This window comes from Falco punctatus (assembly GCF_963210335.1).
Source record: "Falco punctatus genome assembly, chromosome: Z".
Lineage (NCBI taxonomy): Eukaryota > Metazoa > Chordata > Aves > Falconiformes > Falconidae > Falco > Falco punctatus.
Window position 1 is genome coordinate 76,723,195 of NC_137586.1, and position 23,123 is coordinate 76,746,317.

At 47.2% G+C, this 23,123-nt stretch overlaps 1 protein-coding gene and 1 long non-coding RNA gene across 3 annotated transcripts in view; one reads left to right on the top strand and one right to left on the bottom strand.

Annotated features, from left to right (window-relative positions):
- The window catches only part of LOC308056149, a 301,816-nt gene that overhangs the window by 251,588 nt on the left and 27,105 nt on the right, over positions 1-23,123 (top strand). The window lies entirely within an intron of this gene.
- Positions 18,564-22,896, bottom strand: LOC308056781 (uncharacterized protein). 2 transcript variants are annotated; one of them, XM_080372618.1, is made up of 2 exons: positions 22,540-22,896; positions 18,564-20,412 (listed from the first exon to the last, which is right to left on the bottom strand). In XM_080372618.1, the coding sequence occupies exon 2, from the start codon at positions 20,107-20,109 to the stop codon at positions 19,078-19,080; it is 1,032 nt and encodes a 343-aa protein (XP_080228744.1). In that variant the 5' UTR covers positions 20,110-20,412; positions 22,540-22,896; the 3' UTR covers positions 18,564-19,077. The 2 variants fall into 2 exon arrangements, with proteins under 2 accessions (XP_080228744.1, XP_080228743.1); XM_080372617.1 differs by lacking the exon at positions 22,540-22,896 and adding an exon at positions 20,571-20,603.

Here is a 23,123-nt window from a genome sequence, read left to right on the forward strand (position 1 = left end):
GCTATGATTCAGGAGGAACAGCCTGTTAATTCATTTCCCAAATGCATATTTCAATGTTCCCCTCACAACAAAACTGAACTTGCCAGATATGTCTTGCCAGAATACTTAAGTAATTCAACTATTTTATCATTAAACTGTATTTGCATTCTGTTACCAGATGTCACTGTTCTTACAATACCATGAAGAATGGAGATGGGTGTTTTGCTGTACACATGTGAGCAGCACCAGAAATTGCAACGACACTAGTCACAGGCTTAGAAGCTGTCCGTGTGCTAAAGTCTGGTTATATGATGGGCTGCAGCTGAATGGATTCTCTTGGACCCTTACACTACTACCATGTTAAGTACATACGGAAATCATGCAGATGGACATCTTTGACCTCTTTCCGTCATAGCTGAATGCCATACTGCAACATTTTAAACTGAAAGGGTTTTCTTTCTTTGGATAGTAACCATCTGAGAAAGGCTTGTCCTATATTCGTTACTTCATGTCCCATTTCAGTTTTCACCCATCAGTCAATCCAGGCTTCAATACTTCAGCCAGCCTTTGTCAGAAATGAGGCTGAGGCCTAATATGGGATAGATTACCCCACAAGTTTTTCCTAATTTTATTTTTTTTAATTTCTAAAGCATGGGATCCTGTATACAAGACCAAGATTCAGCTGATGCACTTTCAGTGTAGGTCAGCATGTTTAAGCCCAAGAAAGGATTGTGTGTTCTCGTGTGTTCTTTCCCTTCTGACATGTTTAAAAGTGACAGACGCACATTCTTTTCTGCGTTTCTTTTTCCCTCCTACCAATCTATATACTTGCAATTAGTTTTCCTGATTCTTCCTAGTAAACAAGGAATTACTGCAAGTCTGAGTCCAGAAAAACAAAGCAAAACAAACAGTTCACTGTAGTTGGGATACCATTAAATTAGGAATATATATTTAAAAATATATAAATATGTATGTATATATATATATCTGAGATGGAATAGCTTGAGCATTGTGGCAACTTTCTGAAATTCATGTTTCCAGATGGCTTGCTTGTTTGTTTTTCCTAATATTTATAAAGGCTTCAGCTAACAAACAACAGTCAATATGCACCATTTTGATCAACGCTGTGAGAGCTAAGCCATCTCACCATCTCAGGAGCCAGCTAATGGTCTGATTTCTTCTTATTTTATAACAGGATTATATAGTTACTGAAATCATTCGGTGTAAGAATTCCTCTCTCATTTAACAGAAATAGATTGTAAATAGAGGAAAGAGTGTAAAGGTCACAATAAACAGCCAGATTTTCTTTTTCAGGATGACATTTCCACCTACCCGTGGCGTAGAACAGTATCAGTAATGTCAAAATAATAGCTAAGATTCTTGTCTGAAGGTGTTCGGTTGTTTGAGGGTGAAATTGCTAATCCCTAGAGGTTGCTCCAGAGGTTTCTAAATTCAGTGTAGTTTAGAAGCCTTCTGTATACAAGCTTCATGTGCTGTAGAGCCAGAGTAGAAAAAGCATTGCAGCTTTTGTTGTTTGCGTCTTTCTGACTTTAGAACTGCAAACATATTTACCCGTGGACTACTGATCTTGTTTCTTCACATCATTTTCCTTCAATACTGCCATCAGGTGTGGATTGACAGGCACTTGTGGATCATCCCTGCTTCGGGCAGCTGCATATTTCAACAGGCTCTAATCTTGTCCAAACAACCCCGAAAACAGGCAACAACCACGCTTACAACCTAGAAGTGGCTATTAGACAAGTCTGTCACCACCATCTGAAAGAAATCACCTACCAGGTTTGCTCAAGCATTCTATGAGTGAATGAGTATTGACCCAGAATAAACACTTCCTCACCCTATGATGAGATCCATTGAAGAGATTTTTTTATTAATCTACATAACAGGCCTTTCTTATGTTGCTGTAGGATTCGTAACACTTCACAAATTCTTCTTCCCCTCTTAAGAAAACTGCTTCAGTTTTCTACCATTTGTTCTCTATTATTCAGTGAATTAACTAGTTTTTTGTGTTAACAGGGATTTGAATGTCCACTGTTCACAGCATGCTGTGGCTTCTCTCAAGACACTTAAGTATCATTTAACATGTACTTATTCTTCTAAATAAAGAAAAAATATGTTATCCTATCAAACAACAGGCTCATATTCCTTTTAATTTCTTTTTCTTGATAATTAAATAAAAGGCAATCTAAAACAAATTTTCATCTTAAAAAGTTAAGAAAAATCAGTCTGCAGTAGAATTATGTGTTTTGAAAAACAGGAGGACAAAAATGTTCAAAACCAAGAAGCACTAGGGGAAAAATCTGTCTTGAAGTCAAACAAAAAATGAAAGGAGGTGAGGGGCAGACTGTTAAGGAGAAGAGAAAAAGGAAATATTTCATGTGATCAGTTCAAAAACCTTATGTAATATATTGTACGTAATGTGGGGGTTTTTAGCTCTAGCTTGAATTTTAAAAAGACACTTCACCTTAACGTTGGAAAAAGCAAAACCTAAATGAACCGGTTTTCCCTGTTCTGTTTTGTTTTGTTTTGTTTGTTGGGGTTTTATGTAGAACAAGACACCAACTTTGACTCACGCTCATGCATTCCTTTAGATACCAGAAATTATATTTTATCAAAAAAGGTTCATTCATCTTATGGCTTATCGAACGTTGTTCTTAGAAAATCCTTTTTACTCCTTTTATTTATCGTATTGTGTAAGTATAGAAAGGTTTGAAATATAGAATGCTACTTTTTACAACCCAAAGGGCTTACTGCAGCTGAACAAACAATGGTCTGCAAGCTTAATAACTTACATAGGCATTTATGCTAGATTGTGGCTAGAGCTTTTAAATGGCAGACGAATCATAACTTGTCTTAACAAATGTTAATATAAATATAAACCTTAATAGATACAGCTCTAGTCTCATTTGAGAAGTGATCAATTAATGCAGAAAAAAACTTTGAAATTCGGTCAGCTTATGACATCAGCCATTGCCTCCTGTTTCTGAAATGATGCCCTAATTGTATTACTCAAAGAATTCAAAGGCATATATGTAGACTGGAGACTGAAAAGATCGAACAATCACATTACTTGGATCTGTGAGCAAGACACATTAAAATTCAAATTCCAGTGATGTATTTCAGAGATCATTTCAGGTGCAAACGTAGTAATATCTAAGGAACACACCTGATGTTTTATTAGCATGCCTATATTAAAAAATGTGAAGAGGTCACACAGCTATGGCACTAGCACCCCACAGACCTCATTGGCTTAAGCACATCTTTCCCCCTGTGCGCTGTCTCTCCAGGACACGGGTTTCATTCCTCATGCGCTAAGAGTGCTCAACCACTTCAACAAGCAGGTGCAAATCCATTCAGCCACCAGGTTTATGTTCCCCGGAAAAGAGATATGTTATTTTCAGAAAGTCATCAACAGCACACAGAAATTTAAAAAAGGAAAAAAAAAGGGGTGGGGTGGGGGGGAGAAGAAGGAAGCCATGCATGTCTATCTTGTACCTGCACTACTTGCAATTTTTTTGTTTATCTGAGCATTTGTGAGCGTATTCAAGTATTTGAGGGACTTCAAAAAGTTCCACCTAGCTCTTTCACATGCGGGTCTACCAACGTTTCCAGATAGCCAACAAATCTGCTTCTGCAAGCAATAAAATTCTTCGTTAACAGATTGCTTCCTGATTGCTTCTTCTGAAGTTTATTGCTGAAAAATACGTTTGGATGATAGCCACCCATTTTCTAAATGCACTTGCCTCAGAATAGATGACTGCAGAGATTAATGAATGGCTACTGCTTACCATCTTGGACTATCCATCCACAGTGGAACCTCAAAGCTACGTCCAGTACTTACTTGGGACCAGCAGGCTGGTGAAGAAGCTCACCGTTCATTCTCTGAGATCTGGATGAGATCTACATTTTGCAAAGACAAAATTGCTTTCAGTGGATTTATGGCAAAACCTCCTGCAGATTACATTTGCACAAACCCAAGAACACCTAACGTGCGTGTTCAGTACGCACCACCCAACACAGAGACACTTTCAGTCCTTACAACGTGTGTACAGATCCTCTAAGGAGTTAAGCAGACAACAGAGGAATTAGTGGTACAAAGTACCTTCCACATCACATGGCTCTTGTACTTCTTCAGGCAATCCCTGTGTACCTTGGAAAGCACTTTAGGAAGCTCTTGAAAGTGCTCCTGAATTGAGGCAGTGGAAAGCCATTCCCGAACAGGAGCTTAATGAGTCAATATTGGTTTCAAATGAATGCACTGCATTCTCAATTGTAAAGGCCATCAACAGTCACTATTCAAATTAAAAGATCATTAACAAAGGTTCTAAACAAGGACACCATGTCTGAGTGAAAAATAACAAGAAACAACGAGTAGACAAGAAAGGAGCTGCTAATTACAGCAGTAAAAGGAAGCTGCTGTAAAGGGGTACTAAACTTCCTAAATTAACCTTTCTGAACAACGTATTATGTCATTAAAGCAATATAAAGGAGAAGAGCTACCTTTGGCATTAACTAAAACTCTGTATTTGAAGAAGTACAGGTACACATATATGAATATAACCTTTCCCCAGACCCACTGAAACCTATCACTTAAACCTAAAGCCTTTACTTCGTCCTTGAACCTTACTTCTCCTCACCCCCACTTTAAGTTGGCTTTAGCACCTTCGGCAGAAAAAGACTGTTTTGTTCTCTTGTTATATCGACCTCACAACCATCATTGTCAAGTAATTGTATGGCAAAGAGTTGTTAGCTCTTTAAACTTTCAGTGAGCCAAAATACTGATTTTGGGAAATATTTTGTCAATAATTCCCTTGCACCATTTTAAAAGATGATACAGATCGATTCCATACCGTTTTCAAGATCCCCCACTTTGGCTACGCTTGTAAGGACAGTGCTTAGGCATTTGCTGCATTCTCGAAACCTTGGGTTTGCATCATTGAAAATGTGTTGGGTTTAGACACCAGTTAATTCATCCTGATCGGGGGAGGCTCTTTCTCAGAAAACTGTCTTCAACATTTTAGAAGTATATTCTTACCCTGAGAAATAAGGTGAGCCATTGTCCTGTCTTGTATAGCTCCGGGGGTGGTGGGGGTCGGGGGTGGGGGGAAACAGAAATCACTTCTTTAGCTAAGGCATTCAATGACTTTTTCATGTACTTAGAGATCAGTATCTGTCTGCACCCAGTCCTCAAGAAGTGCAGACGTTCATTTTTGATTCTGTGATAATAGTGAATACGGCCATAAGCCCGGTATCTCTTTGGCAGTTTGACAGATCATCAGATTTGTATTTGTCAAATGAAATTCATATCTTATAGGCATGCTTAGATGGCATTCTTCAACTCCAACAAGAAAATCAGCTGACTTTTTGCTTTGATTAGAAAAGTAGGAATTTGCATAAATACCGTTTGGCTATATCCGAGAGACGCGCATATTTGCCAGGAGTCCAGACCAACAATTCATAAGCAAAAAGAGTTTGGTACTTTCTGTGTCTCTCTTCCATTCAGAAGCAGCACAGGTGACCATCACACAGCTCGGCCTCACCTTGGTGAGGCAGCTCCACGTGGGACCTGACCTACTGCTTGGCGCTCCTGTGCTTGACCACGCTCCTGCTTGGGCCTGCTCCTGTCTATTGAGAGCAACCTCTGTCTTGCCGGGCTGTGTGAGGGCTGGGGGATCCTGGGAGGTGCGGCAGGACTGTTGGCACTGTCTGCATTGTCACAGCCACCTGAATCAGTATTAACCTATGTGGAAATCAGATCTAGGATTTCTGAGAACTGAAGCGCCCCAAGACAGTGAAAAAGAGAATGAAAGACCTCAGAGTGTAAAACGTGTAAGGACTTCAGGCGGCTGGTGGGTGACATCTGCCGGAGCACGTTGGGTTACGGCTCCCACAAAGTGGAAGCTGCTGTACAGCAGGCACGTGATGGAACTCCTATGGAAGCAGATGCTGTGATGGCAAGTGTCAGGAGATACGCGGTAGGCCCACAGATGCAAAGCTATGCTGATCAAATAGTAAACCCACGTGTAATAGGTTGTCAAAATAATCCTGAAGTGGAATTAAGACCTCCACCTGGAGAGGTAAAGAAAGGGAATACTCCAGGAGAATATTGACAGATTGATTTCTCTGGATTACCAAAGTGCAATCATTATATAAATAACTTTTGGTATTGGTAGATACCTTTTCAGGATGGCCTGAAGCTTTCCCGTGCCAGAGCAACTGAGCTAAAGAAGTAATAAAGAAATATACTAGATGAGATTATTCCAAGATTTGGAGTTGCAAGTGGGATCTCATCAGGCAGAGGCCCACACTGCACAGCAGAAGTAATACAGACAATTCCTGCCCTTTTAGGAGTAGAATGGGGTTTACGTACACCTTGGAGACGCCAGTCCGCTGAGAAGGTAGAAAGGACAAGCAGATATTTAAAGAAACAATTGGCTAACCTATGTCAAGGAGCTAAGTTAAAATGGATAGATGTTTTACCTGTCACTTTAACGAGAATCAGAATCACACAAAAAGTTAGGGAAAAAGTGAGCCCAGTTGACGTATCATATGGAAGACCTGATGCTGCAAATTTAACAGGAAAGGAAGATCAAATACCTGTTTCTGGTGATCAAGTGTTAACTGAATATATATTGTCTTTGGGAAAGACTCTTTCCTCATTGTACAGGTACATTCAACAGAGAACACCTGTACCAATGGACGTGCTGGTGCCTCTTTTCCGACCCAGAGATCAAGTATAACTTCAAACTTGGAAGGACGAGCCTTTGAAGGAGCAGTGGAAAGGGCCATGTTTGGTATTACTGATAACTAATACGGCAATAAAAGTATTGAAGGAATTTGTTCTTGGATCCATTCCAATAGGACTAAGAGGAGTTCTGAGGTGAAGTGGGGATCAGAAGCAGTGGCTCCTCTGAAACTAGAAGTTCACAGATTTTAATGAACTGCTCTTGGACTGAAATAATATGAACTGCTCTTGGACTGAAATAATACCCTATATAGAAATGGATTGGGGGGGGGGGGGGGGGGGGGGCGCGCAGTGAGGGCCTGTTGAGTTTGTGAACTGTCTCTTTAACACCAGCACGATTTCTTTGTAGATACTTCTCTAGCCATGTGTTTGTTACAGTTGTATAGGATTTTGCCTGTTATGTGGTATGATAAACTCTTAAATTCAGTAGAATCGGGAGAACCCACGGACTCAAAGCAGACACTTGATGATGATCCAGAAAACCATACAGACAGCCAATAGGGCCAGTGGTTGGGTATGTACACACTTCCCAGAACACTCAGATAAGGGGGTCCCTGTACTGGGAATACTCCTTCCTGCTAACATACCCTGGAATCGTCTGGGGGGAAATAGGTCCTTTGAAAGAGATCCAAAGATAGACCTGCAAGAATGGAATGTGGATAATCCCAGAGGAAGGCTGGCAAAACCAGAGTTTAACAACCCTTAGGAAACACTGTCTTCTATGGTGGTATGCTCAGTTTGCACCCTCTCCTCTATTCCTGAAACCCTTATTCCTCTCAGACCGCCTTTGGACGGAAAGGGAATGGTTCAGACAGCTTATGGGATGTGGGAGACAGGAGGAGGGAAGACTTTGCTGACAGTGAGTTCACAAAGGCAGTTTTGTTTTCATTTACGGTAAAAAGTAGAGGTGCATAATCTTCAATTTAGAGTGGAAAAGGGAGGTACCGAAGGGCAAAAATTCTCAGTTATGAGGACATCTCCCTCCATTTAAACAGCAAGCTTGGATGAAGGAAGAAAGTGAAGAATAATCTATCTTTCATGGGCAGTGTTGGATTTGTAACCAATTGTTTTCGCTCTAGATGTGCTAAGACAGTGGTGAATTAGGGTATCTAATCACGTTCCCCGAGTACCCTCACATCTGTTTTGCCATATTTTCTCTCTGGGTTTGGTGTGAGTTTTCTCACGACACAGCCTCTGGGTGTGGAACTATAGAATAATTCAGGTTGGAAGGACCATGCAGGACTTTAAACCAGTGCTGGCTGGCTTTTGGCCTCTTTACTTACTAAAGAGAAAACAAAGACTTTAATAAAAAAGATTTTTTTCTGTTAAAATCCTGCTTAACAGAAAAACATTTGAACAGGGTTACATGCAGCTTGCTAGGCCTCACCCTTCACACTTCTTAAGACACTGGTCCCCTTGAGCCATCCAGAGCAACGTGTGCCTGTAAAAGACACAGCGATAGCAATAGCATTCCTGGCCCATTTGATTAACTACAGTGTAAATGAGAGCATTTCCAAAGACTACAGTGGGCTTTGTCAAGGGCCTGACTAAACGAGGGAGTTTCCTCATCAGTTCTACCTATACCTTAAACCTGCAGATTCTTTTCTTGAGTGTACTTTATAGTCAGGAAGTATAAAATCACTGGCATCAACAATCATCCATTTTTAAAGTCGTTTTGTGCACTTTTTCTCAAACTGAAGAAATTCTTCTAATGGCCATCTGTTTTCCCATTGTCTCAACGCTAGTACAGCACTCATCACATGGTACTGTGCGCCTTCATGAAAAGAGCTTACGCCAGGGAGAAAGGTGTTTATTTACATTGTACATGAGAGAATATTCATAGTGGCGGTAGTCTTTGCCTGACATAATTTCATTGTGAAAGAAGTGAAATTCTTCTCAAAGCCACTGAAAAATATAACAGTTGGAGAAGGTAATAATAAGCTGCTGGTAACCCCTGCTGATATCACGGTTATCAGAGCTCAGAAAAGAAGAGCCCTTGAAAAATAATAATGTAAGAGACTGGGTCCGTGAGACCCACCATCGCCACATCAGCATTGCTATGGCAGGAAACTCACGCCATCACCACAGCAAATGATTTATTTATCTATACGTTGTTAAGGCAGGAAGGTAACACCACTGCCACAGCAGAGATTTATGTCTGCATTGTTAAAGGAGCAAACCAACTGACACCATGGAGCAATGGGGGAGGCTGATCCTGCAAAACTCAACCAAACCCCTGTGCATGTGCCCAGCCCTGGGGTCAGGGGGAACAAGGTGCCTGGGGGCCTCTGAGCACCACCTGATGGTGTTAGGCATACACCATTGTCGGGTGGAAGGTGTGGTTAAGCAGAACTGCTTGTAACAACCTTCTAAAAGAAGAGAACCAACCAACATCAGATAGAACGTTCCCTCACCGAATCTGGAAACGAATCGGGCTGTCGGGACACCGCAGCTCCAGGGTGGCAGCTGTTGCTGTGATCTCTTCCCTTCTTTCCTTTCTCTCTTTATCTCTGGCTCTCCCTCCCTTTGCATCCACACATTTCTTGTTGGGCAAATGAAGTTCCTTGGCTCTTGACTCCGTTTTGAGTCTTCGTTCTGTTCCCGAGAATACAAACCGAACCACGCTCCGGTCTCGGACCGGCACGCGACAGCCCTGTAGCTCAGATCATTGTGGAAATAGTAGGTTGCGGGAACAACAACCTAAATGAAAGGTTTTCTTTGCCCCCTTTTACTTACTTCAGTGAGGACATTATACCGGTCATGCAAAGAGATACGAAATTCATAATTGAACACAATGTAACTGAAATATGATTTCTATATGTTTGCACTTGTGCTTTATTTATCAAGAAGACGTTTATAAGCAAGGCAAGTGGTACACAGAGCAGAGCTAGAATGAGTAAGCAAGAATGCCAGCTTCTCTTTTGGAACAAGTGTTTACTATTGAAAGAAGAGTCAGCACCCTAGCTTTGGCTTAAGGTGCAAAAGTGGAATGTAGCATGCTAGTTTAGGTGACTGGGTTGCCTTCCTAATAAACAAATTTTCTCTTAGTGTCCCCGTTTGTAGAATCGTTTCTGTTCATTAGAGTTCTTACTTTTTTGTTTGTTTGTTTGTTTCAATTTAGAACATAATCAGTAGCAATGTAATAAACAGAGAATGTCAAAAGAAAAAAAAAAAGTTCTTTGTCCTAATTGGCTTGTTGCTTTTCTTGATAGACTGCTCATTGGAGAATGACTTCTGGTCACGGGAGCGGTGGGCTAGCAGGCCAAGTCAGCATCAAGTTTCCTCAGCTTCCCCTTAACTTTGCCTGATCAGACCTGAGCTGAAGACTAGGTCACAAGCCATGCCCTGCCTGTTCTGAGCCGTAAGAGCTAGCCATGTTTAGGAAAGGAGGCAACAAGAAATGAAGGCTAACAGAGTTAGAAAGAGACTGTAGACAGGTAATGCCACTCTTTCTTTTGAAGACGTTTTTATTTCCTTTGCATTTGCACAGCACATGTCCAGTGCCCACGTTTGCTAAGCTGTCAGCATTAGAAGGTGTTAGGCGAAGCCATACTTTCCCAAAAACGGCTGTTTGGAAGTGTGAACCTTCTGGGAGCAGCGAGTAAAGAAAGTGACATCCCACGCAAACGCTGCGAGTAAAACTCCTCCCGCATGAACGCTGCGTGTACTCTGCCACGGCCAGCTGATGTGAACCTAAAATACACAAAAAATAAGCTATCTTTTTACAGCCTAGAAGACACTAACAAGATGTGCCTGTGCCAAGGGGACACAGGCTGCACAAGAGACTTGTGCGGGCTCCTTTTTTTGCCACCGCCCCCCTCCCGTGTCGGGAAGGGCAGCGTCGGGCAGACGCCCCCCGCCCCGCCCTGCGGCAGCCACGCCGGTGCCGCTCTCCCCTCGCACCGCCTGCGCTGGGGGCCGCAGACTCGCCCCGGCGGCACGGACGGCACGGGGCCGGCGGGTGGGCTCGCCTGAGCCGCCCGCTCCGCCCCGCGGGGTCTCGCCGTGCCCGGGACGGCTCCACGCCGCCCGCGGCCACGAGGCACTGCGCTCCCCGGCGCCGCTCCGCCGCCGACCCGCAGCAGCGGCCGGGACCGCGGCCGGCCCCGCCCGCCGGCTCGCCGCGCCCGGCTCGGGCAGGCCCGCCCGCCCCGCCGGGGCTCGCCGGCCGGAAGGTCCCGCCGCCGCGGGCGAAAGCCGCTCGGCAGCCGCGGGCGAGGCCGCCTGGGCGGGGCGGCGCAGGTGCCCGTGCCGAGGGCGGCCGAGCGGCGAGCGGGGCCGGGCGCGCAGCGGAGCGCGGGCTGCTCTCGGGCCGGGCCGGCTCTGCGGCGGCAGCGCCCCGTTCCTCCGCCCGGCGCCGGCCTCCCCCCGCCGGGTGAAGGAGCGGCGGCCGAGCGGGGTGGGCCCGGCGCCAGGCATGTCGAGGAGCGCCGGCGCGGAGGGCGGGCGGCCCGGCAGGTCCCTGCCGCCCCGCGGGGCCGGGGCCGGCTCCCCGCTCGCCCGGGACGCGGAGCCGGGGGCTGCGCCCCCCTGCCGCCGCCGCCGCCCCCCCTGCGGCCTCCGTTCTGTGAGAAACTATGGACTAGGGTATTGTTTATTAAGATTTATGTTAAGCTCAATGTAAAGTTTAGGCAACAAAAGATATGAAAACGCTTATGCAAACAGCTACCAGACACCGCTTGTGAAAGATAAGATAACCGCCAGATGTCCAGGAACGACAGAAACAAGACAGACAACCCCACATAAGGATATATGAGTGAAGGGTCAATACCTCCACTACTTCATGAACACGGAGGTAAAGATGTATAAAAAGGGACTGTTTGAACTGCTCAGAACGGCAGTTGGCGGAGCGCATTCTCCCCTGCCGTCCAGCGCTGGTTTTGCTCATATTCTACTTGCTATAATTAATAAAATTTTAATTGGATTATGATCCATTGTGGTCTCAATTTATAACAATTTCTGGTGCCGTGACTCGGATAAGGAACAGTGGGCTTCCGTCCTCCGGGGAGGCGCCCCGCGACATTTCGCGGCCCCGCGACCAACAGCTTACTCCAACCTTACAGACGAACCTAAATTCTAGAATAATGAGCAAAGGAGAAACCGGTAAAATCCCATAAAAATTCTGTGCACGAGAGTCCGGACGAAGACGCAGGACGCGTAAGTATATTGCAAATTTGTTCACAAGGTTTGCCGTTCGGGCGGGATTGGGTTTCCTGGAATATAACGAATGAGAGGTTCGATATACTGAACCAAGCGAGTGTGGACTCTTAAGTACTGCGTTTCCCATCTCCCGCGAGGGACTGGGCCAGGAACAAGGGGAGCGAGTGAGTGTATGTTTGTGGATATTCCAGAAGATGGGGGTGAAGGGCAGCAAGCCTTCGAATCCCATGGGAAGGGTACCCACTGTACCTAAGAATACCCCTCTGGCATATATCTTGGACAATTGGAGATATTTCCCTGGAACCCTAGGGAAAGATAAGCAGAAAATGATAGAATATTGTACTAAGATATGGGGAGGGAAGAAGATTTCTAAAAATGTCTTTTGGCCAGTCTATGGGTCAGAAGAAGATTGGGTAAGACAGCAATTAAACCTCTGGGTTAATAAAAAAAAACAACCCCTTAACCTGGAGGAGAGTCAATATGCGGAGGTGTGGCTAAAAAAACGGGAGCTAGACTTTACCCGCTGAATGAAATAAAAAACTAAACAAAAGAAAAAGAAGGGAGAGTTAAGACGAAACCCTTCTAACCCCCCCTCCTTACATTCCTCCTCCTGCTCCTGCAGAGGTCCCCAGAGCACCCACTCCCCCACCAGAGTCGGAACAAGGGTCTCCCCCTCTTCCTAGACGCGTAACTAGAAGTCAAAAAGGGGCAGCTCAAATATACCCCCTAAGAGAAATGCCCATGGGGGGACCTCAACCTGTGATCGGATATATTTCTGTGCCTCTAAATTCGGCTGACCTACGAGATTTTAAAAGGACCGAGATGGGAAACTTAATTGAGGACCCACTCGGAGTGGCAGAAAGATTAGATCAATTTCTGGGACCAAACCTTTATACTTGGGATAAGATGCAATCTATCCTTTGTCAATTATTTACTACCGAGGAAACCCAGGGACCCCAAGCAGATATTAAATGGCCACTCCAAAGACCTAATTGGGATAATCAGGATCCGGTGCACAGAACTCATATGCAGGACCTGAGAACTATAGTAATTCAGGGGATTAGAGAAGCAGTACCCCGTGGCCAGAATATCAATAAAGCATGTAATGAAATGCAAAAAAAGATGAGAGCCCCACTGAGTGGCTGGAACGACTGAGGAAAGCCCTTCAGCTGTACTCTGGGGTAAATCCAGACAACCCTTTAGGGCAAGCGCTCCTCAAAACTCAGTTTGTGGCAAAATCATGGGAAAAACTTTAGCGGAACACTTCAGCAGGAGAGGACAGATAAGGGTAAAAGAAATAATTAAGCAAGAAAAGCAGATGGCCAGCAAGGGCATAAATTACCTTAGACTGATAAGAACATTGCAAATGAGCAAAAGGTGAAAAGTACACCATGAGGAAGACCTACAGCCTTCCTCCCATAGACCACTGCCCACATTCTAAAGACCCCGGCCCACAATTTTTGGAAGAATCTGCGCAAGCGTGAAAGACTGATAAGCTAATTAGCATACGGAGCGAGGGTAGGCGGGTTCAGGTAATGAATATGTATAGGCGTTAATGGAATATTCATTGTTTCAAGCTTATTTGCTGCAGTGTTGCTTATTTTGGTTACCGGATTTATGGAATGTGGAATTTGACTTTGATAATTGTTACTGTGATTTTGGCTATATTTTTGATAATAATAGTGAGCTCTTGGTGTTGCTGTAGAAAGATACCTGTGTGTTGCATTTTGTAAGTAGTAATTCTGTAAGTGATAAGTGTGTTCTGTGAGTGTAAGCTGGGAAAAATGGGAGGAAAGCAGAGTGGTGAGATTTTAAAGAAAAATCCGCTAGGGTGTGTTTTGAGTCACTGGAGGGATATTGGAGGGTCTGCTGGTGGAAATGTGAATAAGAAAACATTGATAAAGTACTGTAATCAATGGTGGCCACTTTATAAGCTGGAAGGTGGGGAAAAGTTGCCTTGTAATGGAACTATAAATTATAATACTTTGCTGCAGTACGGAGAGAAGGAGAATGGGATGAAGTAATGTGTGCTGATATGTTTGTGTGACAGAAGGAGTGTGGGATTAACACCACCTGATCTTTGATTATGGCTCTAGAAAAGGATAGGAGGGAAAAAAAAAAAAAAGGAGCAGAGCAGGAACAGCATCTCCTGCCCCGAATCCTTCTGATGGTGGGGAGGAGGGGGTTGCTGTTGCTGACAATTGAGCAGAAGGACCTGACAATGTCACCCCGATTGCTGCAGCATTTGCAGCACAATAGGACCGGTAACGGCCCCTCTAGGGCAGGCAGCGGGTCTGAGGAGAGTAAAGGTGAATCTCTGATGGGGAAATTTAGATGTTTGAAAGTTAGTTGTGAATAGGACTGGATAAAGGTTCGAGTTGATTTTTACTAAGGTAATCGTGATGTAGAAAAGTTGGTGAATACAAAACCAACTTACTTGGTGTTAAACTTCAGCGAAAAGAATTTGTTACAGTTGTGGGAGCTGCTGGCCGCCAGGAAAATACCCTGAAACCTTTAAAGTACAAACTAAGAAAACAAATAAGAATGCCAAATTCACCAAAATCTTTGTTGGGAAGAGATTTATTAGAACATCTAGACGTTTAAAGAAGGGGAAATGAAACCAAAAGTTAAAAATGATCAATTAACTAAAATGTTGAGCTTATCTTTAATTCAACAGAAAAATGGAAGAGAGGACCTCCCTGAAGTAAAAGAAATCTTTAACCAGGTATATCTGAAAGTAAATTCCAAGTAAAGGGAAAAATGCTTTCCCTGTTACAGTAGAAATGATAAACAGGAGGCCTGCCTAGTTCAGGTAAAACAATATCCCTTGGTCAGCAAGGCTGTGGGGAATATTGCATAAAAACTAAAATAAAATACACTCTGTAGTAGTTCTACTAATGTAAATCTGTGTTTTACCATGACTGTGACTTGTTATGGGATGTGCAGATGAAACTCTGCATTGACAACAAAGTACAAGGAATAAGGTTGGTCAAGTGCCTCCTACCACAGTCAAGGACAAGACTGGGTTGGCCTCTGTGTTTGCCACCAAGAAGGATCTTGAGCTCTGCTGCTGGCTGCAACCCAGTAGGCGTTGAGCGGTGGGGACATATGCCATGCCAGACCTTGATGTGAGGAATGGCCCCCTCTGTTATAAGAGGGTCGTCCAGGAAGGAAGAACATAAGATGGCTCATTGAGGCACTGATTTGGAAATTGGAAACCGCCTGGCCGACCATGAAGCCATACAAGTAGCAGAGGAGGTAGGAAAGGAGGAATTATCCTTAATACCAGATGGTAAAATCCAAACTGTAAGTACAGATCAGGAGCCAAATTATTCTAAAGAAAACTTAAAGGTCATTCAGGACATGAATGATAAAGTAAATAAGTGGACTTATTTGAGGGATGGTCGTATAGTGGTACCATCCAATTTAATATGGACCACAGCCGTAATAGAACATAATAAGATGCATTGGGGAGCTGATAATTCATATAAAAGTCTAAACCAGAAATTGATAGGGCAGAACTTGTATACTGTAATAAAACAGGTGACTCAGCGATGTGAAATGTGTTTGAAAATTAGCCAGGGCAACAGTGGCAAGTTGATTTTTCCAGACTCCCAAGAATTGGGGGGGTTACCAATATTTATTAAATGAATGGACACCCCAACGTATCATACAGTATTATAAACCTGCAACTTGGAATCCTAATGAACTTATTAACGGTGCTCGAGAAACTATCTACAATCTGAATCATATCATTTGTCTACAGGCTGTCTTGGAAATTATTACTAATCAAACAGCTAAAGCTTTTGACGTGAAATGCAATTTATCAACACAGGATGATTCTCGATTACCTGCTAGCCGAAGAAAGAGGTGTTTGTGGTAAAGTAAATGTTTCCAATTGCTGTTTGAAAATTGATGACAATGGTGAGGTAGTTAAACAAATCACATCAGAGATAGGGAAGTTAGCCCATGTTCCCGTCCGAACTTGGAAAGACGAATATTGACTTGTTTTCCTGGCTTCTCAGGAGCCCCTGGGTAAAACGAATCCTATTTTATTTGTTATGTGGATTAGCCACCTTATTGTTTTTGCCATGTGCTGTTCCATGTTTTATAAGATTAATTCAACACGTTTTAATGGTTTTACCCGATGGCGTTAAACAAATGCGAGGAGCATGACAATTTATTAACATTTTAATAGCCAACAAGAATTTGGAAACAATTGACTTTTAACAATTCAGATAACAATGTAAGCTGAGTAAAAAAAAAAAAATAGAATAGCAACAAAAACAAGCGCCAGGAACGCAAAGACGAGGATATGGTAACGCCTTTTATACTTTTTCACCTCCGCCATAAGTTCTTGACGTGAGACAACAGAAAAATGCACCCTCTGCCTAAACAGCAACAGGAAAAAAAAAAAAAAAAAATTATCTTCTTTCTAATGAACCATATAGGTTAAACGTTTTGAGAACACTCACCTTACAGAGTGTTCAGAGGGCGAAATGTCCACTCTAGACCCTTCTTCCCTGGCAGGTGACGTGGTGGTCTGGTGGTAAGAAAACCTTACATTGAAAACAGGGACCTGTCATTTGGCCATAGTGCCATAAATGTTACCATTAACAGACTTACCGGAGTGGTAAGCTCGGGAAATGGGTTTGGGACTTCATCTGGGCACGCAGTAGCCATTGTTTATCACGCGAATGGTCCGTGTATACCTTTGAACATGCGCATGCGCGATTTTAAAGCCCCACAGAATGTGTTGGAAAAATCTGGAAAGACCGCGCATGCGAAATCCCTATAGTCTAGCCATGATAGTGACGCATGTAAAAAAAAAAGGGAATGTGTTAAGAAAAAAAGTGTTATTTTTAAGTTTTGGTTTTGTATGTTATTATATGTATTACCCAACTATGCCTATTGTAATTGTGACGTATTACCTTGTGAGTGTTATGATAAATGTTGGGATTGTGGAAAAAGGTTTGCTTGCAGTGCTGAGAATGAAAGTAGCGTCTAATAAACAATAATAGGATAAAAAGAAAAAGGGGGGATTGTGGGAAACTATGGACTAGGGTATTGTTTATTAAGATTTATGTTGAGCTCAATGTAAAGTTTAGGCAACAAAAGATATGAAAACGCTTATGCAAACAGCTACCAGACATCGCTTGTGAAAGGTAAGATAACCGCCAGATGTCCAGGATGCCTCTTGTGAAAGATAAGATAACCGCCAGATGTCCAGGAACCGACAGAAACAAGACAGACAACCCCACATAAGGATATATGAGTGAAGGGTCAATACCTCCACTACTTCATGAACACGGGTAAAGATGTATAAAAAGGGACTGTTTGAACTGCTCAGAACGGCAGTTGGTGGAGCGCAGACTCCCCTGCCATCCAGCGCTGGTTTTGCTCATATTCTACTTGCTATAATTAATAAAATTTTAATTGGATTATGATCCGTTGTGGTCTCAAATTATAACAGTTCGCTCCCGCACCCCCCTTCAAGCGCTGGGAGTGCTGTGGCCGTAGGCATGCAGCCGGCGGTGCCCCGCTCGGGGAGGAGGCCCCTGACAGGCCGCTCACGCACCCCTGGGCTGCGGGGCCCCCTCCGTCTGTCCCCACGGCAACACTCCACAGCTGGGTCCAGGGCTCCGGGATGCTCCTTGTGGCGAGGCAGAGTTCGGGGTGGCCCCGCAGCACTGGGCCTGTGTGGGGTCGCCCGGGGATGCCAGCTGAGACCCCCGGGTACGCCCACGGTGGGGTGTGGGGCGAGGGGTGAAAGGGAAAAGGCACCAGCAGAAAGGGGAGAAATGAGCACACGGAGGCTGTGCCAGGGAAACACATTTGTTTCCTGTTCCTTGAATCAGGAGGGTCTGGAGCCCCGTTAGTGCCACTGTGGCCATGGTCTCTTGCAGGGCTGGGGAGGGTCCTGGGGGCTGGCGACCCTGCTCTATGAGGGGTGCTGGGCCACCCCAGGCGAGTGGTCCCTGTCGCGGTCGGGAGCAGAGGAAGGCCTGTGGCGGCTGCCCCGGGGAGAAGGAGCAGCCACCACCTGTGCCTGCCCCGGCTCCTCCTGGGGCTGCTCCTGCTCTGCAGGGACGGGCACAGATAGGGCATGGCTGGGGCCCGCATGGAGGGTGGCCTCCGATGTGCCGGCTTCCTCCTCCTCAGGGGAGCGTGCAGGGCTGCTGGAGGAGGCCACGCTGGAGTTGGGAGTCCACTCCTGGCAGGTGGCTTGAGCTGGAAGTGGAGGAGCTTTTTGTGGAGGACCTGGTGGGGCTGGAGCTGGCCACAGCACTGGCGTCCTCATCCCCCACGGTATGGGACTGCAGCAGCCTTTGGGCCACCTCGCTGCATCGCTGCACAATGACATTCTGCGGTCCAGAGGAACTACACCCACCGCCCTCCCTTCATCCACTAGGGGGGCGACCTTATATTGGAGGGACACCTGATGAGTTAGGCGAGACCTTCCCTTTGCAAAGCCATGTTGACTGTGCCTGATCGCAGGATGACAGAAAATCTCAAGGTGGAAGGGAGCCGTAAGGATCGTGGAGTCCCACTCCCTGCTCCTTGCAGGACTACCTTGAAGCTAAACCCTGTAGCTAAGAGCGTCATCCAGGCAGGTTCTGAATGTCTCCAGAGAAGGAGACCCAGTCAGCCCTCTGGGAAGCCTGCACCAGGGCTCTGTCACCCTCAAAGCAAAGACTTTTCCCTCACATTCAGATGAAACTCCCTGTGTTTCAGTTTGTGCTCGTTGCCCCTTGTGCTGGGGGGAATGGCTCAGAGCTGTGCCAGCAGAGGTTCACACTTGACCTTAGGAGGCATTTCTCTGCCAGCAGGGTGGTCAAACTCCGCAACGGGCTTCCCAGAGGGGTGGTCGATGCCCCAAGCCTGTCAGTGTCCAAGAGGCATTTGGACAGTGCCCTGAATAAAATGCCTTAACATTTGGTCAGGCCTGAAGGGGTCAGGCAGTTGGACAAACTGCAGAGCAGAGGTGTCGGTAGCTGGGCAGAGGGAGAGGCTGGATGCAGGCTGAGGGCATCGGATGTGTGATGAAACCGGCTTGCCTCCCGCCCGCTCTGCCCTCGGCATCTGCTGTGCTGTAGTTGCAGCAGGATTGCCTGTGGGAGGAGATGGTGCCCACATGGCCCTGGGGCTCTGGGGACCCTTGTCCGTGCCCTCTCTCAGTGGGGCACAGAGGGCAGGACCTGGCACCAGGAGAAGAGGGAGAAAGCAGCGCCCAGAGCCTGTGTCACAGAAAGAGGAACTTCTTTCCTTTCCCTTGAGTCAGGAGTTGCTGGAGCCAGGCTAGTGCCGCCGGCGGGGCCGCCTCTTGCAGGGCTATGGAGGGTCCTTGGGGCTGGTGGTCCTCCTCTTCGGGGGGTGCCGGTGTCCCCTGGGCAAGTGGTCCCTACCCCGGCTGCGAGCAGAGGGTCTGCAGCAGCTGCCCTTGGCAGGGGGACCTGCTGCCACTGCCGCCTGCCCCGGCTCCTCCTGGGGCTGCTCCTGCTCTGCAGGGACGGGCGCAGATTGGGGGCAGCAGGGACCCTTGCGAACGGTGGCCTCCAGCGTGTTCTGTTCCTCCTCCCTGTGGGAGCCTGCAGGGCAGCTGGAGGAGCTGGGAGTCCCCGCTTGGCGTCTGGTGCGCCTGCAGCTGGTGGGGTTGGAGCTGGTGCATCTGGATGTGGAGAGCTGGTTGTGAAGGAGATGGAGCTGCTGGAGCTGGATCCAGAGGAGCTGGATGTCAAATAGCTTGAGCTGGCCACAGGATCGTCATCCTCATCCCCCACAGTACGGGACTGCAGCAGCCTTTGGGCCTCCTCACTGCATTGCTGCGCAATGGTATTGATGATGCCATGGACCAGCGGTGCTGTATGTTCCTGGAAGCAATCCTGCAGTGTCTGGGCCATGAGCTTCCGATCCGGACTGCAGATGCAGAGGCAGTGCAGGATGATGCCCTCTGCACTCTTTGCCAGCCACCACTGGCCCCCATATATGGCTGCAAGCTCCTGGCGCAGCCAGGACAGCATGGGATCAAGGAGATGCTCTTGCTCTTTGAAAAGCAGTGCCCAGCAACTGGGCAGGAGGCCACCCACGGCCTCTGTCCCTGCAGCTCCCTGCTCAGCTGGGGACAGCATCCCCTGTGGAGAGGACAGAGGGGACACCACGGTGACATGTGGAGCTGGCAGGAGCTCCACCTGCCTGGCTGCTGACATCTGGCGAATCCTTGCAGCCTGTGGGGACACACTGGATATAGTCGTCTTCAGCCCACAGAGAAAACTTGACAGCCCTCATGGGTCTTCTGCAAAGGGGACACGACATTTCACTGTTCATATAATGTAGTGTAGGATGCATCCCACGCAGAACTGGTGGTGACAGGGTATCACACAAGCGATGTCACTTTGAGCACTCTGCGAGATGGGGCAGCTCCACTCTGTCTGCGTGGCCACATTTGCTTGCTGCGGGTCGCTGGGGAAAGCTGAGGAGGAGCAGCAGCTCCCCATCACTGGCGTCACACACTGCAAAACAGAGAGAGGCCACGGTCACCCGCTGCCCCAGGGAATGGAAGGGCGGAAGAAATACGCAGGTCCCTCAGGGAGGACACCCTCCCGGCTCCCCAGGCCCCATTCACCTTCTCATTGGCCACCCTGTGGGGACGGTTCCCCGCACGGCTCACCTGCGCTGCTGCAAGCACAGCCCGCGGTGCCCGGCTGCCTGATCCCCTGCAACCCGCGGCCTGTGGCGGTTTGTGTCGTCCCTGCTCCAGACGTCTCGCACATGTCCCCTGCGAGGGGGAGTGTGGTGGAACCAGTCTGCGTGGACCCCTGCCCATGCCTGAATAACGCCTGCCCCAGCTGGCTGCCTTTCCCTGTGCAGTGCTGGGTTTTGCAGGTGGTAGCTGGGCGCTCGGTGGGCAGCCCTGGGCAAGAGTCTCCCACCCTGCTGGGTCATCCCCGTCGCTTGCAGGGAGAAGCCTAAAGGGGCATTTTGCTCCAGCCCCATCCACTCCCGCTGGCACTCACCCACAGTGCCTGATCCTTCTCCGCTTACGAAGTTTGCCACGCTTCTGGTCAATGGTGCTCCTGGCCAGCTGTTGCGTTGGTGGTCCCCAAAATCACCAGCAACGGAGCCTGAACCACTTTATGCCAGAAGGAGTTGTAGTTGCTCTCCCGCCAGAGTATGGTAGAAGGGGCGCAGACGCCCTGCTCATGCCCCCAGGGAGCCAGGATGGATTCCCACATGGGCAGTGCTGTCCCATCATCTCTTCTTGCCTCTGCCTTTCAGAATCATTTCTAGTCATTGGTCATGGGAGAGGTCTCCATCCTGAGAATGTCCCTGAAGTGACGTGGACCTCGCCACAGTGACAGCATCGAGGCATCTGAATGAAGTAAATCTGCACATTTACAAATGTTCCCCACGGTTCCGGGTGTGCCGCTAGACTGGCCTTCTCCTTCTGCCTTCCCTCATGTTGTTGAAAAGTTGTCCTAACCGTAGGAAGAGTTAAGGATTTGGAGGGTGCCAGCAAGCTTCGATTGTTGACACCTCCATTGCTGACAATCGAAAGCCCCTTGCGATCGTGCAAGCTACAGAAGCAATGGAATGACTAAACCCGTGTAAGAACTCTAGGAATCCTCAACGAATGTAGACTGTTGAAACGGAAAAAGCAATCCTATTTAAAGTTCCTTAACTTTCCTTTTCCAGTATTAGCTGCCTCTTCAGGTGCACCACCATTTTAAGGGTTTAGGCATCAGCTCAGTGACTTCATTGAAGCGTTCCATTGCTCTCATCCCGTTCCAAAATCTTGTTGAGGGTGGACGGATGAGAGAAAAAGAGGCACACAAGCAAAACGTTGAGCAAAGCTGTGAGGAAGGCGGAGCAAAGGTGTCCTGCCATCGAGCTGCAGTGCTGGCTGCCCTGTGCTGGTGTGGGCCACCGGCTGGGCCACCCGAGCAAGGGCAGGTCTCTCTCTGCTTGTTCTCGCTGCACTCCCCAAGCTGCTTTGGCTGCCGTTTACAGGGAGCTGGGAGGAATCAGTGCAGCCAGGCTCACGGTGGGGTATTGCCTGCCTCCTGGGGCTGCTGTAGTACAGTCAGTGGGACGGGATCAAGTGGTGAACCCTTGCTTGAAAGCGGGCTGGGAGAGAAGTGGGGACGAGGTTTAAGCTGCAGGAGGAGGGTGTCCCTACCTCTCCATTTGTTACCATCTTCTCAGGGGTACCTCCCAGGGAGGAATCCCTGGGCACATCACAGGAGTCCAAACAAGCCCGCTTCCTTCAGCCTTCAGTACCGAATCTCAGTCAGCGCTGACCGAGCAGGTAGTTCAGTTTGTATTCTGTACAAACTGGCGTTTCTAAAGCAAAGTCCCTGCTGCTTTGGTGAAGGAGCCCGGTATCTCTGGCTCTCTGGTGGGTTGCGGCACTGGTCTGAAAGCTGTCTCAGCTCTTTCCCTGCACGGAACCCCTTCAGTGCCCAGGATAGCACGCACCAAAGCTGTCACCTGGCCTGTCCCTGTGCCCGGACTGTTGCCATTCTGAAGGGCAGGATCTCTTAAGCATCCCTAGAAGGGTTCTGGCTCCTGAGGGGAATAAAAAGTTACCACACACACAGAACCCCGGAGTAATATCTCTGCTTGGATCAGAGAGTTACCTGATCATCCTTGGAGACAAGGATCTCTTGTGCCACTGGCAACGGGACTGGCGGAGCCTGGGTTGCCCTGCCCAGCCACCGCTTGTTTGCAAGCAGGACGGGATGCGTTTCTCTAGGGAGGTTTGCATTTCCACTGGGGACATCATTTACAGAGCCCTGCCGTGCTTGGTTCTAAAACTTGTCTCTGTCAGGCTGAGATCTCTGCAAAGTGACGCTACTCCTTTGCAGCTGTGCATTTCCCTTTCCTACGTGATGCTTCACAAATCTGGAACTCCAGCTTGTAGAGAACGTAGAATTTAGGTTGGGAAAGACCTTGAAGGCTGTCAAGTCCAACTGTAAAGCTAACACTGCCATGTCCCAAAGTGCCCCACCTCCACCTCTTTTAAATAGACACCAGGAGAAGAGAGAGAAAGAAGCACAGAGGGCCTGTGTCAGGGAAACAGGAATTTATTTCCTTGCCTTTGAACATGGGGGTGCTGGAGCCGTGCTAGCGGGTCACCTCTTGCAGGGCTGGGGAGAGTCCTGGGGGTCAGTGGCCCTCCTCTTTGGGGGGCGCCGGGGTCCCCTGGGCGAGTGGTCCTGCC